Consider the following 19,947-nt stretch of genomic DNA (forward strand, 5'->3'; position numbering starts at 1 on the left):
AAAAAAAGTTTTTAGATATCTTGAAACCTGACTTCAGAGAAGATTCCCAGTTTTCATTGAAAAAAAAAGGTGAAATCTATAGCATAAGCAAATGTCTCATCTTCTTTTCTTTGGATGTTAACATAAAGACAGGGGCTCCTGGATAGCTTAGTTGGTGAAACGTCTGCATTCGGCTTAGGTCATGATCCCAGATCCTGGGATCAGGCCCCATGTTGGGCTCCCTGCTCAATGGGGAGTCTGCTTCTCTGTCCTGCCTCTCCCCATTTGTGTCCTCTCTCTCTCTCTCTGTCAAATAAATAAAAACTTACAAAAAAAAAAGAACATAAAAACAAGTAGAGTAATAAAGAGAAAAATATGTCCAATCCTTTTTTTGTTTTCTTAACAAATCTAGCTCATATAGTAATTAGAGTACAATATAACCACAACAATAAAAGGTCTTATTAAGTCAAATTATGGGGGAGATCATGATCAATTTGTCCCTTAGTTATAATAGGAATTTTTTTTTTTTTAGTTTCAGAGGTAGAGTTTAGCAATATAATAGGAAATTTTTGAATGCACACTATACGCTAGGCTCTGTACTTATTCATGGAATGTTGGCCATCTATTATGTGCCAGGTACTTTCCTAGGAACTGGTAAACAAAACAGACATGCTACTTGCCCTCAGTTAATCTTCACACTAACTCTTTGCAAGGGGTACATTATGGCTGAGAAAATTCGACACTCAGAGAGGTTAACTAGACTGTCCAGAGTTGCACAGCCATTAAATGGTGGAGTTAGGATTTAAATATGAGTCTATCTTGTTCCAAAGTCTTTGTTCTTCCACAAAGTTACAATACCGTGTACAAATGTGCCAGAGGGGTGAAGGAGTGCAAGCATATACAAAGTTATATAAAAGCATGGAACCAGTAATCCTCATTGCCTAAATGAGCCTGCTGTTTTATCTGGCTTGGATAATCTTGTGTAAAATGACTACTGCAGTCTTCTCACTGGCCCCCCTACAGTCTGTTCAAAACCCAGCACCCAGAGTGATCCTCCTAAAATACAAACCCTGTCAGGTCATTCCTCTGTACAGAAACCTCCAGTGGAGATTTCTCCTCCCTATACCCAATTCCTCCTTCCTTCATACCTAGAAGTAACCATAGACATTGCTATTAGTTCGGTGTAAATCCTTTCAACTTTGAGTACTGGTTTATAACCTTTTTATTTAAACATAAATAGAATCAACTACATGTATTCTGCAAATTGCTTTTCCCTTTGTATTTACAGTTGAATATCCTGTGTTCTTTTTTTTTTTTTTTTTTTTTTAAGATTTTATTTATTTGAGAGAGAAAGAAGGCACAAGCAGGGAGAACAAGAAGCTCTGACCCCCTGCTAAGCAGGAAGCCCAAGGTGGGGCTTGATCCCAGAACCCTGGGATCATGACCTGACCTTAAGGCAGACACTTAATTGACTGAGCCACTTAGGCACCCTGAATGTCCTGTGTCCTTAACATGAGATATATATTCCCTTGATATGTATTGTTATAAAGTAGAATGAGGAAAGTTTTCTGTTTTATGAATTCTGCATCACATGACTTTTATCATGCTGCTGTATAATTGTGAATTTTATAGTCATAAAACAGATAACATCTTTTATAACAATTATACTTTTATAGCTATAGCATGAAATAATTCATTTTTAAAAATGCCATTGCTTTGGAGCATCTGGCTAGCTCAGTCGGTAGAGCATGTGACTCTTGATCCTGGGGTCATGAGTTCAAATCCCGTGTTGGGTGTAGAAACTACTTAGACATCTTAAAAAACAAACAAACAAACAAACAAAAAGTGCCCAAAAAATACAGTTGCCATAACAGTGTCATATTTGTTATGCAGTAAGATTTATCAACAGAGCAAACTCTTCTAACTATATATGACATGACATAGATGCTTCAATTATAATTATAGAATTTCTTCTTTACCATAGTAACCCCTCAGTTGAGCAATTTCAACTGCTTTTGCCTCCCCTCATTAATAGAGATATTAGGCTATATAAAGTAAAATGCAGGAGAACTGATGGCCAATAATGGAGCCAGAAGACTTGGCTCTACATATTCAAGGCTAATTAATTATTAGGTAAATGAGATGTTACATTGTAGGTAAAGACTACAAACTACGGCTCAGATTTACTTTTGATAGGAAATAGGATTTCATTTATTTCCTTGTTTTAGTTTTGTATTAAATATGTTAAAACCTTTTCATTTTTAATTGCAGTCTCGAGTTATAGCTGTATTGGATTGGGAGCTTTCAACCATTGGTCATTCTTTGTCGGACTTAGCTCATCTCTCTCTGTTCTACTTTTGGCCAAGGAGCGTTCCATGGATAAACCAAAATTCTAATTTTCAAGAAAACAAAGGTACAAAACCATTATGTTGCCTAAATTGCTATTAATGTAAAAATATATTTATTCTTCATAATTAAAAGGTAAGATTATATTGCAATTTTAGATAAGTAGCTCTTATTTGTTTCTTGAAATGTTTCTAAAAAATTTTATTCTTGATTTTTCTGAACAATAGCATTTCACTTTTAGTAATTTATGATAAAATGTAGCCCTTTATATACTTCATTCTTTTGGAAATCAACATTCACAACATGTTTGTTATGTGGTTTAACATATGTTAAATGTTATGTTGTTTAACATATGTTAAATGTTATGTTGTTATGTGGTTTAACATATGTTAAATGTTAAACATTTCATATGTTTTGTATACATATGCAATATTATTACATTTGAAATAGTTACCATGCTATCTTTATTATATTTCATAGTGTGTATTGTTTTTATAGGGATACCATCAATAGAAGAACTGATTTCAATATATTGCCACTGCAGGGGAATTAACTCTGTTCTTCCTAACTGGAATTTCTTTCTTGCCCTTGCATATTTTAAAATGGCTGGAATAGCACAGGTAATTGATGGTGAGCAAAATATGTTGTACCATTATTTATTAATGTACTGTTCACAGTATTTTCTGGGCTTCAGGAGTTTTATGTTCTTTGTCCTTAAATTATTTTGCTTTTGATAATGACAAATAGCAGACATGGGTAAATATGAATCCAGAATTTACAGAATAGCAATTTGGCAAGGGAAAAAAATTGAGTAGCAAAATGTTTATTACTTTTTGGTATGATGAACTTAAAAGATAGGAGAGGGAAGAGAGAAAGACATAATGATAAGAAGAGAAAAGCATGTGAAAACCGGTTATTTCCTGAATATCCAATTTAAGAAAGAGCTAAAATATTTTAATGATGTCTGCTTTGTTTTTTTTTTTTTAATTTTTTTTATTGGAGTTCAATTTGCCAACATATAGCATAACACCCAGTGCTCATCCCGCCAAGTGCCTCCCTCAGTGTCTATCACCCAGTCACCCCAACCCCCTGCCCACCTCCCCTTCTACTACCCGTTGTTAATTTCCCAGAGTTAGGTTTCTCTCATGTTTTGTCACCCTCACTGATATTTTCACTCATTTTCCCTCCTTTCCCTTTACTCCCTTTCACTAATTTTTATATTCCTCCAATGAATGAGACCATATAATGTTTGTCCTTTTCCGATTGACTTATTTCACTCAGCATAATACCCTCCAGGTCCCTCCACATCGAAGCAAATGGTGGGTATTTGTCGTTTCTAATGGTTTGAGTAATATTCCATTGTATACAGAGACCACATCTTCTTTATCCATTCAATGATGTCTGCTTTGAACTATAAAACCATTTATTAACCAGGGCTGAACTATAAACCATTTATTTTTTTTAAAAAGATCTTATTTATTTATTCATGAGAGATACAGAGAGAGAGAGAGAGAGAGAGGCAGAGACACAGGCAGAGAGAAGCAGGCTCCATGCAGGGGGCCTGACACGGGACTCGATCCCAGGTCGCCAGGATCATGCCCTGGGCGCAAGGCAGTGCTAAACCTCTGAGCCACCCGGGCTGCCCTATAAAACCATTTATTAACCAGGGTTGGAAGAAAGAAATGCTTTTGCATGTCCCAAAGCCTCACACAGTATGTAGATTATAGTAGCCTCTTAATATGGTTTTGAGAGAATAAATAAAATTTTCCATTTTATAGCAGTCATATTTATGACATTAATTTTATGAGGAAATTGAGCATAAACTCAGTTTTTTAAAATAACAGCTTAATCTACAGTGTATTCTTTTTTCCTTGGGGGTGGGAGGACAGAGAAAGAGGGAGATAAAGAATCTTAAGCACGCATAAGGGGCTGGATGTCACCACCCTGAGATTACAACCTGAGCCAAAATCAAGAGTCCAATGCTTAACCAACTGAGCCACCCAGACCCCCCTAAAATGTATTCTTTTTTTATACTGATTTAGTTTCCATGTGCTTTGAATCTTGGAAGTTTAAGAAATTGAGATGCTTCATTACTGACAAAAGGGCTAAGGCTTGGAGGAATAAGTAAATAAGAGATTTTTAGAAACAAAAAAGAATGGGAAAAGAAGGATTAAGGGTTTTTTCCCCCTAGTCTTCAGAGTCCATGCTATCTATGACCAACTAAAATATCTTCTAAGAATATAATTGTAAAAAAATTTTAAAAAGGAATATAGTTGTATTACCTTTCATCCTGTATTTTAGAATCACAGTAATCATGTTGGCTGGATGGGTTTCTCAAAAGAGGGTTTATAGTGTGTTTTTTATATTTGTCAGTTTCCACAAATCAGATAACAAACGGGCTTTGAATTTAAAATGGATTTTCATTTCAAACGAAAGTTTGACTTGGATTATTTCGTAATTAATATGTATGTCATAGACTATATGTGGTAACAGAGATGATCATAAACATTGCATTCTAACTACAAATATGAAATTGGAAATGATGGAAGTTCTATTAGAATGTTTAGTTGTATAAAGAATTACATGAAGAAATGAAACTAATGAAATTCAGTTAATTGTGTTAGGATGAGACGAGCAAGGGAGAGGAGAGTGTGTTATATTAAAGTACAGAACACGGAGAAGAAAGAAAAACTAATTAGTATTCAACTGACCCTGTTTGAGGAGACAGTTAATTAAACTAGGAGTCCAAAATATGAGGGAAATAAATATTCTTAGAGATCATCTCATTGCTTTCTCTTTAGTTTTTTGGGGTTTTTTTGTTTTATTTTGGTTTCTTTAGATTTTCCCCCGTTATGAAGGGAGAACAGTGATCTTTAAACAGTGATATATAAGGTGCTGCCAGTCTGGTATCTTTGTTAACTCCTGACCTCATTTTCAAGTTTGATTTGATTTCTAGTTACAATTGGTAGGATGAGAGTGTGTTAACCAAATGATAGATGTATAACTCTTTAACTTAGGGGGGTATAATTATCCCTATGTGTAAATAAATAGAATTGATGGTCTGATTTACATCTTGATACCTTGTGAGTTTAGTGACTCACATAGCTGGGAAACTGTGGAGAGACTGGATAGCTGAAGAATAATTTTCAATGAATCTTAATTGCTCTTTTTTTTTAAGATTTTATTTATTTATTCATGAGACACACACACACACACACACACACACACACACACACACACAGAGAGAGAGAGAGAAAGAGAGGCAGAGACACAGGCAGAGGGAGAAACAGGCTCCATATAGGAAGCCTGACGTGGGACTTGGTCCTGGGTCTCCAAGATCACACCCTGGGCTGAAGGCGGCGCTAAACCACTGGACCACCAGGGCTGCCCTTAATTGCTCTTTTTTAATTTACTTATAGGGTGTATATAGTAGATATCTTCTGGGAAATAATGCATCTGAGAATAGCTTTCTGTTTGCCAAGATTGTGCAACCTCTGGCAGAAACTGGATTACAACTCTCAAGAAGGTAAGCAAAATCAATTCCTTTTCTAACTCAAATTAGAGCCTTTATTAGGTATATGAAGTTTGTAAACTTTAGGAGGAGAGGGACTTTCTATTACTTACACAAGGATGGATGCTGCTAGCCATAGCAATTTTTTGGTAAATCTCTTATATGCCTGAAAATAAAATGACTTCAAATATAAAGAAAATAACCCAGATTCATGATTAAAAGGTTTTTTTGTTTTGTTTTGTTTTGTTTTTTGCCAACTTGATTGAGTATGTAAACTTTTAAGGATATAGATTAAAACTTTGAAATGTTTATTTCTAATATTTAAGTTACTTACATATACCTATTTAAAAGTATATCTTATAAAGGATGGTTTATTAATTTTAGAAGTATTGCTCTCTTCTATCATATTTCATGAAATTTTAATCATTTCATAAGTGTCTTCGAAATCCATATCACTTTGAGGCATCTAATTCACTAATTCACTTACTAACCACATACTCCCATCTAAGTGATGCGATATATAGCACTTACTGAATGCATAGATGATGCTGTCCTTAGAAATTCTGTCCAGGCCACAAGTATCCAGGATAAAAAACATTAGGACAGTTATGTTTTACAATTCATCTTATAGATGGATATTTGTGTTCTCTATAATGTAACAGATAGTGTTGCTCTTCATAAAGATCTTTATAATGACATCCAGCAGTTATATTTGTGAGGAATACACTAAAAATAATTACTAAATTTGTGTTCAATTTCTTCACTTCCTTTTTGAGAGATTATAAGTGACTTTAATAAAGATTCAAAACTACCACTGATTGAAATCATGTCAGGCTAATGTTTTACCCACGTAGTGCTTTCACCATTAGTTTCATGTTCAGAGTAAAGTGATTCTGCATTCATCCCATAATATGAAAAACTTAAGAAGTTCCAAAATTTGGCAATTCCTGAGGGATATTTTGAGGGAGTTGGAAAAAACTTCACATTATATTTGGAGATACATAATAATGATTTGGGACACCTTTATAACCTTTGTTTTTTTTGTTTTTTTTTGTTTTTTTATAAAGAACTTTCAGTACTACACCACCACAAATTGATACTTCCCCACAGTTGTTTGCACAGAGTAAGACTGGCCAGGAAGTTCTTGCTAGGGTGAAGCATTTCATGAAACGACACATCCTTCCAGCTGAAAAGGTAAGTACTGTATAAACAAACAGAATGTATCTGTGTTCAAGGACTGTTGATGAATTAAGTCTGGTATCTCTTCTAGGAGTACCATGGTACCCTATCTTTGTAGTCAATCCTTACTTTTTCCCCCTCCTTATCTTAGCACTGAGCTGCTGCAGAAGCTGATAAACTTCTAAAATATGCCAAGGGAATGCCACAGCTAAATCTTTAGAATTAAAATACAGTCAAAGGGTATTAACTGTTGTAAAGTTGAGATCCTAAATATATTAGAGTAAAACATGACTTTAGGGCCTTTAAAAAAGGATTTTTTAAAATTAATTAATTTATTTTTTTTGAGAGAGAGAGAAGGGGAGAGCACACTCGATTGAGGAAGGAGCAGAGGGAGATGAATAAGCAGACTGTGAGGAGTGGGGAATTCCACACGGGGCCCAACGCCACAACCCCAAGATCGTGACCTTAGCCAAAATCAAGAGTTGGATGCCCAACTGACTGAGACACCCAGGCACCCTAGAGCCTTTTCATAAGGCAGTGACTGTCAGTCTTTTTTTATGGATCCATATGAGAATTAAGAAAACTGTAGCCTGTAGCCTAAGCAAAATGGACCTAACCAGAAAATGTCATATACCTTTAAATCTATTCACAGATACTACTACCTCTCTCCCTACAAGTTAGTCGTATAAGGCCTTAAGTTTCAGTAAGTTCACTAAGGGTAGAGAAGTAACATGGTACATTCACTTGTTCAGTTAATATGTGATTATTAGGTACTTAATAATGGGTTAGGCATCTGGACAGCCATCAAAAGTAAAAGAAAAAGACAGACAGAGCTAATGCTTCCACAGAGCTTATACTTTAGCAAAAGAAAGATATTCAGTAAGAGATAATAATGCTGTGAAGAAAAGATAAAAGCTATTATGAGCATACATAGATAGGTGGGGCCAGATATGTGTGTGAGTTGAACACTGGTATAGAAATTGTAAGGATTTGATTTTTTGGTCCATTCCTGCCATAAGTTAGGTGGTCATGAACAAATAACTTTAATACTCAGTGCTTGAATCTTTCATCTGTGATGTGCATGGATATAAGTAGATATACAACAAATTCTCATTTTGATTTTCTATGATTCTGAGAGGTCGAAAGCTATACTGACCAAATAGGAAACTGAAAAAGACTAAAACTCTTTCAACAAAAATGTTCAGAGTCAATATGTGTTTATAGAGCAGTTACTGTTGTTGCTTGAACTACATAAATAATTACCATATTTTTATTTTTTTAAGATTGTATTTATTCATGAGAGATACATAGAGAGAGGCAGAGACACAGGCAGAAGGAGAAGCAGGCTCCTTGAGGGGAGCCCAATACAGGACTTGATCCCAGGACCCTAGGACCATGCCCTGAGCCAAAGACAGACGCTCAACCACTGAGCCACCCAGGCATCTGAATTACCATATTTTTAATAACGATCTGGCATGAGATGAATTTTCCTGACACTGGGTATAGTTTTCTTTCTTTCTTTTTTTTTTTTGTTTTTAAGAAAATACTACTTAAATATGAGGAAATTCTTTCTAAAATAGTTTCTTAATAGAGACAATGTACAGTGACTTTACAGGTAATACAAGGGACTAGATTCGTATCTTTCAGTAGTCACTCTAAATGTAAATGGGATAAATGTCCCAATCAAAAGACACAGGGTCCCAGATGGATAAAAAAACTAACACCCATCAATATGCTATCTGCAGGAGACTCATTTTAGACCCAAAGACACCTCCAGATTGAAATTGATGGGTTGGAAAACATTTATCATGCTAATGGACATCAAAAGAAAATGTAGCGATCCTTAGACAAACTTGATTTAAGCCAAAGACTAAAAAGAGATGAAGAGGACACTATATCATAATCAAAGAGTCTATTCAACAAGATCTAACAATTTTAAGTATTTATGCCACTAACATAGGAGCAGCCAATTATATAAACCAAATAATAACAAAATTAAGGAAACACACTGATAATAATACAATAGTAGGGGACTTTAACACCCCCCTTACTGCAATGGACCGATCATATAAGCAGAAGATCAATAAGGAAACAAGGGCTTTGAATGACATACTAGACCAGATGGACTTCACAGATATTCAGAGTATTCCGTCCTAAAGCAACAAAATACACATTCTTCTCAAGTACCTATGGTACATTCTCCAGAATAGATCACATACTGAGTCACAAATCAGGTCTCAACTGGTACCAAAGATTGAGATCATTCCCTCCATATTTCCAGACCATAATGCTTTGAAATTTGAACTCAATCACAAGAGGAAATTTGAAAGAACTCAAATATGTGGAGATTAAAGAACATCTACTAAAGAATGATGGGTCAACTAGGAAATTGAAGACGAATTTTTAAAAATTCATGGAAACAAATGATAATAAAAACACAACTGTTCAAAACCTTTGGGATGCAGCAAAGGTGGTCCTAAGAGGGAATATATATAGCAATACAAGCCTTTTTCAAGAAACAAGAAAGGTCTCAAATACATGATCTAACCATACACCTAAAGGAGCTGAAAAAAGAACAGCAAGTAAAGCCTAAATCCAGAAGGAGAAGAGAATTAATAAAGATTAGAGCAGAAATCAATAAAATAGAAGCCAAAAGAACAGTAGAACAGGCTTATGAAACTAGGAACTGGTTCTTTGAAAGAATTAATAAGATTGATAACCCCATGGCCAGAATAATAAATAAAAGAGAAAGGACCCAAAGAAACAAAATCATGAATGAAAGAGGAAAGATCATACCAAAGGAAAAAAAAAAAACGCCACCAAAGAAATGTAAACAGTTATAAGAACATATTATGGGCAACTATATGCCAATAAATTAGGCAATCTGGAAGAAATGGGTGCATTCCTGGAAACATATAAAATACTAAAGCTGAAACAGAAAGAAATAGAAAACCTGAACAGACCCATAACCCACAAGGAAATTGAAGAAGTAATCAGAAATCTCCCAACAAACAAGAGTCCAGGGCCAGGTAGCTTCCCAAGGGAATTCTATCAAACATTTAAAGAACTAATATCTATTATACTGAAGCTGTTTTAAAAAATAGAAATGGAAGGAAAACTTCCAGACTCATTCTATGAGGCCAGCATTACCTTGACTCCCAAACCAGAAAAAGACTCCACCAAAAAGAATTACACACTAATATCCCTGATGAACGTGGGTGCCAAAATCCTCACCAAGATACTAGCCAATAGGATCCAACAGTACATTAAAAGGATTGTTCTCGGGCAGCCCAGAGTGGCTCAGCAGTCTAGTGGAGCCTTCAGTCCAGGGCCTGATCCTGGAGACTCAGGATCGAGTCCTGCATCAGGCCCCCTACATGGAGCCTGCTTCTCCCTCCCTCCCTCCCCCCCCCCCATAAATAAATAAAATCTCTAAAAATAAAAATAAAAATAGATAAAAGGATTATTCTTGAGATCAAGTGGGATTTATTCCTGGGCTGCCAGAGTGGTTCAACATCTGCAAATCAATCAATGTGATACACTACATTAATAAAAGAAAGGGCAAGAGCCATTAATCCATTAATCGATACAGAAAAAGCATTTAACAAAGTACAGCATCCTTTCTTGATTAAAACTCTTCATAGTGTAGAGATAGAGGAAGCATACCTCAATACCATAAAAGCCATATTTGAAAAGCCCATAGCAAATATCATTCTCAATGGGGAAAAACTGAGAGCTTTTTCCCAAAGGTCAGAAACACAGCAGGGATGTCTACTCTCACCAGTGTTGTTCAGTACAATGCTAAAAATCCTAGCCTCAGCAATCGGACAAAAAAAGAAATAAAATGGATCTGAATTGGCAAAGAAGTCAAACTCTCACTCTTCGCAGATGACATGATACTCTGGAAAACCCAAAAGACTTCACCCCAGAATTCCTAGAACTCATACAGGAATTCAGCAAAGTGACAAGGTATAAAATTAATGCACAGAAGTCAATTGCATTTCTATATGCTAACAAGACAGAAGAAAGAGAAATTAAAGAATCTATTCCATTTACAATTGTACTCAAAACCATAAGATACCTAGGAATAAACCTAACCAAAGAGGTAAAGGATCTGTACTCAAAAAACTATCAAACACTCATGAAAGAAATATAGGAAGACACTAAGAAATGGAAAAACATTCCATGCTCATGGATTGGAAGAACAAAAATTGTTAAGAAGTCTGCTACTTAAAGCAATCTATACATTCAGTGCAATCCCTATCAAAATACCATCAATTTTTTTTTTTCACAGAACTGGAACAAATAATCCTAAAATTTGTATGAACAAATAATCCAAAATTTTTCTGGTTTCTGTATAAACCAGAAAAGACTCCAAATAGCATCATAATTTCTGGACTTCAAGCTATATTGCAAAGCTGTAATCATCAAGACAGTATGGTACTGGCATAAAACAGACACATAGATCAATGGAACAGAAGAGAGAACCCAGAAATGGACCCTCAACTCTGTGGTCAACTAATCTTTGACAAAGTAGGAGAGAATATCCAACGGAAAAAAGACAGTCTCTTCAACCAATGGTACTGGGAAGTTGGACAGCCACATGCAGAAGAATGAAACTGGACCATTTTCTTACACCAAACAAAAATAGACTCCAAATGGATGAAAGACCTAAATGTGACACAGGAATCCATCAAAATCCTAGAGAAGAACACAGACAGCAACCTCTGTGACCTCAATTGCAACTGACAGAGTAGGAGAAGGTATTTGCAAATATCTTATCAGATAAAGGTCTAGTATCTAAAATCTATAAAGAACTTAACAAACTCAACACCCAAAGAACAAATAATCCAGTCAAGAAATGAGAAGACATGAACAGACATTTTTCCAAAGAAGACATACAAATGGCCATTGGACACATGAAAAAATGCTCAACATTACCCAGTATCAAAGAAATACAAATCAAAACCACATAGAGATACCACACCAGTCAGAATGGCTAAAATTAACAAGTCAGGAAATGACAGATGGCAAGGATGCAAAGACAGGGGAACCCTCTTACACTGTTGATGGGGATGCAAACTCTGCAGTCACTCTGGAAGCAGTATGTAGGTTCCTCAAAAAGTTGAAAATAGAGCTACCCTGTGACCTAGCAATTGCACTACTGGGTATTTATCCCAGAGATACAAACGTAGTGACCCAAGGGGGCACCTGCACCTCAAGGTTTATAGGAGGAATATCCACAATAGCCAAACTATGGAAAGAGCCCAGATGGCCATCAACAGATGGATGGATAAAGAAGATGTGGTATATATGCACAATGAAATATTATTCGGCCATCAAAAAAATGAAACCTTGCCATTTGCAACAACATTGATGAACTAGAGAGTATTATGCTAAGCAAAATAAGTCAATCAGAGAAAGACAATTATATGATCTCACTCATCTGTGGAATTTAAGAAACAGAGGAGCATAGGGAAAGGGAAAGAAAAATAAAAAAGATGAAATCAAAGAGGGAGACAAACCATAAGAGACTCTTAATCAAAGAAACAAACTGAGGGTTGCTAGAGGGAAGGGGGTGAGGGTAATTGAGTAACTGGGTGATGGACATTATGGAGGGCATAGGATGTAATGAGCACTGGGTGTTATATAAGACTGATAAATCACTGAACTCTACCCTCTGAAACTAATAGTATACTGTATGTTAATTGAATTTAAATTTTAAAAATAGTAAAAAAAAAAATAGTCTCCACTTATATGTGTTCAGTGATTAAGATATCACTTTGGAGACTTTCTGATCTAGTTAGTACATACACAATTTTGAGTTTTAAAATTCTGAATTTTGGGGTATTAAAAAGAAAATGAACACTTTTGGTTCAAGATGGCAGACTAAATTCAGCATTTATCTGCTTTCCCTCCAATAAAATCCCATTGGCAATAAAGAAATGTTTTAAAAATGGAATAAGTTGCTAAAACCACAAAAACAGGAGTGGGACAATCAGAGGATTGAAGGTTTTGAAAAGAGAATGGAAGTTGGATTGGAAAGCAGAATGGATCATACCAAAGACTAATCCTTAACAGAGGAAGCCAAACACCTCAAAAGCATTTTGAAATAAGAGAAGGTTGTAGCACAGATGGTAACCTTTTTGTTTTGTTTTGTTTTACAATGAAGTCCCCTGTGATTGGCTGATATGGAGAGCAAGAGTGAGAAGGGAAAGAGAAATCAAGATATTTGACTGAAGAATTAACCTGTAGGTGGGCTGCAGGGATAGGTGTCTAACACACCTGCATAGCAGTGGCATTCGCTTCAAACAGAAGACTATAAGAGTACTCTGAAAAAGCAAACAATTTAGACTTATCATGGTGATCATTTCATAACATGAATAACTGTCAAATCACTGTGTTGTACACTGGAAACTAATACGATATTGCATGCTAACTACTCCAATTTCAAACAAAACAAAACAAAAAAACAAAGTGAGGAAATTGAGGTCCAGAGACATTAAGCAAGTTGCCTAAATCAAAAAAGAGAAGGAAGCCAATGTAGAACAGTGTGGAAAACCTGAACCTTAGAGTTAGAGTATGTGTTCTGATCCAGACTTAACCTAAATTCTACCCTCAGCAAAATATTTCCTTTAAACACTCAACAAACATTGATCACCTCAGTGGTGGTCACTGTGCTAGATGGTCTGGACATGACAATATTAAGTCTTATTAAGCATTACAATGTTAAGCAAGGAGACAAGTTGCCATCTTTACAGTCAAATGGAAGAGGAAGACAGTGAATCAACACTAGTTATTATGCATTAAGAATTTACTCCTCTTCCAGATACTGTGCCAAGAGCTTGAGGTATAGTAACTCATATAATCCTTGCAGTGGGAGTACAATTTTTACTCTGGGTTGAAAATGAGTCAGAGAATATTTAAGCTATGAGTAATAACCTAGAGCTCTTAAAAAAAGAAAAAAAGCAAATTATCTGTTTCAAAGAAGCCAGGCTTCAACATGAGGGTTAGGGCTCTAGAGTCCTCCGTTTTTTGGCTTTTTTTTTTTTTTTAAATAGGGATTTGATGTGAATCCTAGATTGCCTGTCAGCCTGCCTGATTCCTGCCTGCTCACCCTAAAATAAAACATATTTGTTGACATGCTTGTGCTTGGAACCAGCTGATTATTCAAAGGACAGGCCAGAATTGGCAGAAGAAACCAAGTAGTCTTGCTCTATCATTAATAAATGTGAATGGAAAATCAAGGGAAACATGAAGCACAGAAAAGAAGCATCACAAGTTAGGTTGTGGTACATCTGCTGAACTTAGTATTATGCAGCTATTACAAAGAATTTTCAATATAAAATAAAATGCCTTATTATAAGTTAAAAAAGCAGTCTGTCTCTAGCTTTTAGGGGAAGATTGTCAATATTTTGTGTGGCAAGAAAAGCCACATTCATTTTCTCTTTGCAGATCATTCAAACCTAGAATATATCCGCACCTAATAACATGAGCCTTTTCTTTCATGAAAAATCTTAAACTGAGTTGCATGGCTGGCACAGTCAGTAGAGCATGCAACTCTTGGTCTCAGGGTTGTGGGTTTGAGTCTCACATTGGGTATAGAGCTTACTTAAAATCTTAAAAAAATAAGTTCTTTATAGATCTTGGAAACTAGCCCTTTATCTGATATGTCATTTGCAAATATCTTCTCCCATTCTGTAGGTTGTCTTTTAGTTTTGTTGACTGTATCCTTTGCTGTGCAAAAGCTTCTTATCTTGATGAAGTCCCAATAGTTCATTTTTGCTTTTGTTTCTTTTGCCTTCGTGGATGTATCTTGCAAGAAGTTACTGTGGCCGAGTTCAAAAAGGGTGTTGCCTGTGTTCTTCTCTAGGATTTTGATGGAATCTTGTCTCACATTTAGATCTTTCATCCATTTTGAGTTTATCTTTGTGTATGGTGAAAGAGAGTGGTCTAGTTTCATTCTTCTGCATGTGGATGTCCAATTTTCCCAGCACCATTTATTGAAGAGACTGTCTTTCTTCCAATGGATAGTCTTTCCTCCTTTATCGAATATTAGTTGACCATAAAGTTCAGGGTCCACTTCTGGGTTCTCTATTCTGTTCCACTGATCTATGTGTCTGTTTTTGTGCCAGTACCACACTGTCTTGATGACCACAGCTTTGTAGTACAACCTGAAATCTGGCATTGTGATGCCCCCAGATATGGTTTTCTTTTTTAAAATTCCCCTGGCTATTCGGGGTCTTTTCTGATTCCACACAAATCTTAAAATAATTTGTTCTAACTCTCTAAAGAAAGTCCATGGTATTTTGATAGGGATTGCATTAAACGTGTATATTGCCCTGGGTAACATTGACATTTTCACAATATTAATTCTGCCAATCCATGAGCATGGAATATTTTTCCATCTCTTTGTGTCTTCCTCAATTTCTTTCAGAAGTGTTCTATAGTTTTGAGGGTATAGATCCTTTACCTCTTTGGTTAGGTTTATTCCTAGGTATCTTATGCTTTTGGGTGCAATTGTAAATGGGATTGACTCCTTAATTTCTCTTTCTTCAGTCTCATTGTTAGTGTATAGAAATGCCACTGATTTCTGGGCATTGATTTTGTATCCTGCCATGCTACCGAATTGCTGTATGAGTTCTAGCAATCTTGGGGTGGAGACTTTTGGGTTTTCTATGTAGAGTATCATGTCATCGGCGAAGAGGGAGAGTTTGACTTCTTTGCCAATTTGTTTTTTTTTTTTTTTTTTTTTTATTTATTTATTTATGATAGTCACAGAGAGAGAGAGAGAGAGAGAGGCAGAGACACAGGCAGAGGGAGAAGCAGGCTCCATGCACCGGGAGCCTGACGTGGGATTCGATCCCGGGTCTCCAGGATCACGCCCTGGGCCAAAGGCAGGCGCCAAACCGCTGCGCCACCCAGGGATCCCCTTTCTTTGCCAATTTGAATGCCTTTAATGTCTTTTTGTTGTCTGATTGCTGAGGCTAGGACTTCGAGTACTATGTTGAACAGATCTATAAAGAACTTATTAAACTCAACACCAAAGAAACAAACAATCCAATCATGAAATGGGCAAAAGACATGAACAGAAATCTCACAGAGGAAGACATAGACATGGCCAACATGCATATGAGAAAATGCTCTGCATCACTGGCCATCAGGGAAATACAAATCAAAACCACAATGAGATACCACCTCACACCAGCGAGAATGGGGCAAATTAACAAGGCAGGAAACAACAAATGTTGGAGAGGATGCGGAGAAAAGGGAACCCTCTTACACTGTTGGTGGGAATGTGAACTGGTGCAGCCACTCTGGAAAACTGTGTGGAGGTTCCTCAAACAGTTAAAAATAGACCTGCCCTACGACCCAGCAATTGCACTGCTGGGGATTTACCCCAAAGATACAAATGCAATGAAACGCCGGGACACCTGCACCCCGATGTTTATAGCAGCAATGGCCACGATAGCCAAACTGTGGAAGGAGCCTCGGTGTCCAACGAAAGATGAATGGATAAAGAAGATGTGGTTTATGTATACAATGGAATATTACTCAGCTATTAGAAATGACAAATACCCACCATTTGCTTCAACGTGGATGGAACTGGAGGGTATTATGCTGAGTGAAGTAAGTCAGTCGGAGAAGGACAAACATTATATGTTCTCATTCATTTGGGGAATATAAATAATAGTGAAAGGGAATATAAGGGAAGGGAGAAGAAATGTGTGGGAAATATCAGAAAGGGAGACAGAACGTAAAGACTGCTAACTCTGGGAAACGAACTAGGGGTGGTAGAAAGGGAGAAGGGCGGGGGGTGGGAGTGAATGGGTGACGGGCACTGGGGGTTATTCTGTATGTTAGTAAATTGAACACCAATAAAAAATAAATTTAAAAAAATCTTAAAAAAAATCTTAAAGCAACATCTGTAAAAATGTTTTATCCTATAGAATGATTCTGAACAATACTAATCCTTGTCTGTGAACATATACCTTTTTTAATGATATTTGGAGAAAAGGAATTAACTTTTTCAAAACAGGAGGGGGGAAAGCCTATAAAATTCTATCCAATATTATTACATGAATAACATGAATTTATTACGTTATTACATGAATAACTGTATAGTTGTTTTATAAACTAAGTTTATAAAAATTAAAAGTTGTGTCAAAAAAAAAACGTTGTGTCTAGAAAACAAGATTATGTCATATAATAAACCAGTATTTTAACAATACACATCTTTAGTAAGACTCTTAATGACTTTTTCTTAACACTTTTACATATTTTTCCAGATTTTTATAATGGGAAAAATAAACCTTATTTAAACTGTTCAAATGACCTTTGAAATTCCTTGGATTTCGTACAGTGAGAACATAAGAACCCATTATCTATGAAAATGTTAAAAGGCAGTTCTTCCTATTCAAAATGGACAAGGAGAGGCACCTGGGTGGCTCGGCCATTGAATGTCCGGCTCTTGATTTCAGGTCAAGTCATGAAATCCAGCCCTGCATCGGGCTTACACTAGGCATGGAGCCTGCTTAAGATTCTCTCCTCTCTCTCCCTCTGCCCTGCCCCTCCCCATACATTCATGTTCTCTCTCTAAAAAAATAAAAATAAAGTAGATAAGAAGTCCTTAAAAATAGCATGTAAAACAAGAACTAGCAACATAGTCTTGAGAACACACTTTTATGTAATGATAACATTAGTAATATTTTCCTATTCAGTATAACAATGTACTAGTAAAGAACTATTGCTTCTTTCTTATAGACTTAAGTTTATTTTTTTTAAAGATCTTATTTATTTATTCATGAGAGACACAGAGAGACAGAGGCAGAGACACAGGCAGAGGGAGAAGCAGGCTCCATGCAGGGAGCCCAACATGGGACTCGATCCTGGGTCTCCAGAACCAGGCCGTGGGCTGAAGGTGACGCTAAACCACTGGGCCACCTGGGCTGCCCCTAGACTTAAGTTTAAAGTGAAAAAATAAAATTAAAGTAAAGTAAAGTAAAAATAAAATAAAATAAAATAAAATAAAATAAAATAAAATAAAATAAAATAAAATAAAATAAAATAAAATAAAATAAAATAAAAAAGTGAAAAATATAATGCAAAATTATTTGTAGGCTCAGATTTAAATTTCCGAACCAACATACTGCAAAACAATATCTCAATCAGGGAATGAGGAAGTTAGATGTTAAGGGTGCTATTTGGGGAGTATTGATCAGGCACCAAGCATATTTTCTGCTTTCTTCCTTCACCAATATACTGTTTTTCATACTCTAAAAGCTAAAGAAAGCTTCTTTGTAATGAGATATTTTAATTCTGACTCCTGCCATACCACAAACAAAGTTTGCTGATCTATAAGTGGATAGACTTTAGAAGTATTAAATCTCACAAGTTTTTAAATAATTGTATAAACATTGGCATAATCTAATTTCTTAGAACTGTGGTATCATGAAGAGGTAGTTAGAAATGAGGCATTTGTAAATATATTGCATAATATATTTTTTATCAAACACAGTAGCATTGACTATTTCCATGGCAGTACAAGGGATGGAAATAATAAACAACCCTAAACAGGAAATCTCCAATTTAACTGACTTTCTTGACAGAAATGATGAATGCTGTTCATTCTGGTTAGAAAGAGCTGTCCTTTGTCTTCTTGCAGTTTTCACCAAATACGTCAGTACCCTAGATTAGCTATGCTTAACAAAAAAAAATCTTTTGTATGTTATATGACTGTAAAGAAGTGGAACAATTTTAGAAAATAATTTTGTAGTGTGTACTTGTGACAATATTTATAGCCTTTAATCTAGTAATTCTAGCCTAAGTGTAAAAAAAAAAAAAATAGGTATGGAGATGCTATAATAACAAAATATTGAAGAATGCCATCATAATCCATATTTTAGTTCATTTTGATTCTTTTAGTTGCACAAATTAGAAATTATTATTGTTTTATGTGGCTAGTTTTTAACTTAGATTTACCCATGTATTTATCACTTTATTTACTGTTTCTTCTTGTAACTCAGAGGTTTCTTTTAGGATCTTTAATGAGAATCTGCTAGTAACCTTTTCTTTGATCTTTATTTTTTCCTTTTATTTTCCTTTTTTTGCTCAGGAGAGGTAAGTAATGAATAACTCAGATTCAGATTCTCTCTGTCTTTCTGTTTATTTCTAATACCTTTTTTTGTCCTAATTCTTGAAAGATTATTTTATTGGATATAGAATCCTGGGTTGACAGTTATATTCTGGTGTCATTTGACACCAGATGACTTCACCACTGATTTCTGGTGTCATTTGTTGCTTTGGGAAGTCAGTTCTCACTTGTTTAATTATCAATGATGTCGGGCTACCTGGGTGTTTCAGTAGGTTAAGTGTCTAACTCTTGGTTTCATCTCAGGTCATGATCTCAAGGTTGTAAGATTTAGCCCCATGTTAAGCTCTGTGCTCATTGGGGAGTCTGCTGGAGATTGTTTCTTTCCCTCTGCCCCTATCCCCCATTCGTTCTATCTCAAATAAACATCTTTTAAAAATTATCATTGATCTGTCCTTCCACCCCCACCCCACCTTTTTTTTTTTTTTTTTTTAAGATTTTATTTATCTACTCATGATAGAGAGAGAGACAGGCAGAGGGAGAAGCAGGCTCCATGCTTGGAGCCCAACACGGAACTCGATCCCAGGACTCCAGGTTCACGCCTGGGCCAAAGGCAGGCGCTGAACCGCTGAGCCACCCAAGAATCCCCAACCTTTTAAGAGCTTTTGTTCCTCTTTGGTGTTCAACAGTTTATGCTTTGGCTTTATTGTATTTTCTGAATTTGAGAATTGGTGTCTTTCATCAGTTCTAAAAACTCAGATGTAATTTTTTCCAATATTCCCTCTGCTTTATCTAGGGTCCCCAGTTAGACTAATGTGAAAACTTTTCTCTATATCCACAT

At 35.8% G+C, this 19,947-nt stretch overlaps 1 protein-coding gene across 1 annotated transcript in view; it reads left to right on the top strand.

The window, feature by feature from the left end:
* The window catches only part of ACAD11 (acyl-CoA dehydrogenase family member 11), a 109,526-nt gene that overhangs the window by 23,296 nt on the left and 66,283 nt on the right, over nt 1-19,947 (top strand). The window contains exons 6-9 of the mRNA XM_077865169.1: nt 2,251-2,392; nt 2,824-2,945; nt 5,745-5,851; nt 6,904-7,030. Of these exons, the coding sequence (XP_077721295.1) occupies nt 2,251-2,392; nt 2,824-2,945; nt 5,745-5,851; nt 6,904-7,030 (498 nt within the window). The remainder of the gene's footprint in view (nt 1-2,250; nt 2,393-2,823; nt 2,946-5,744; nt 5,852-6,903; nt 7,031-19,947) is intronic.

The sequence above is a fragment of the Canis aureus genome, chromosome 22 (genome assembly GCF_053574225.1).
Source record: "Canis aureus isolate CA01 chromosome 22, VMU_Caureus_v.1.0, whole genome shotgun sequence".
Lineage (NCBI taxonomy): Eukaryota > Metazoa > Chordata > Mammalia > Carnivora > Canidae > Canis > Canis aureus.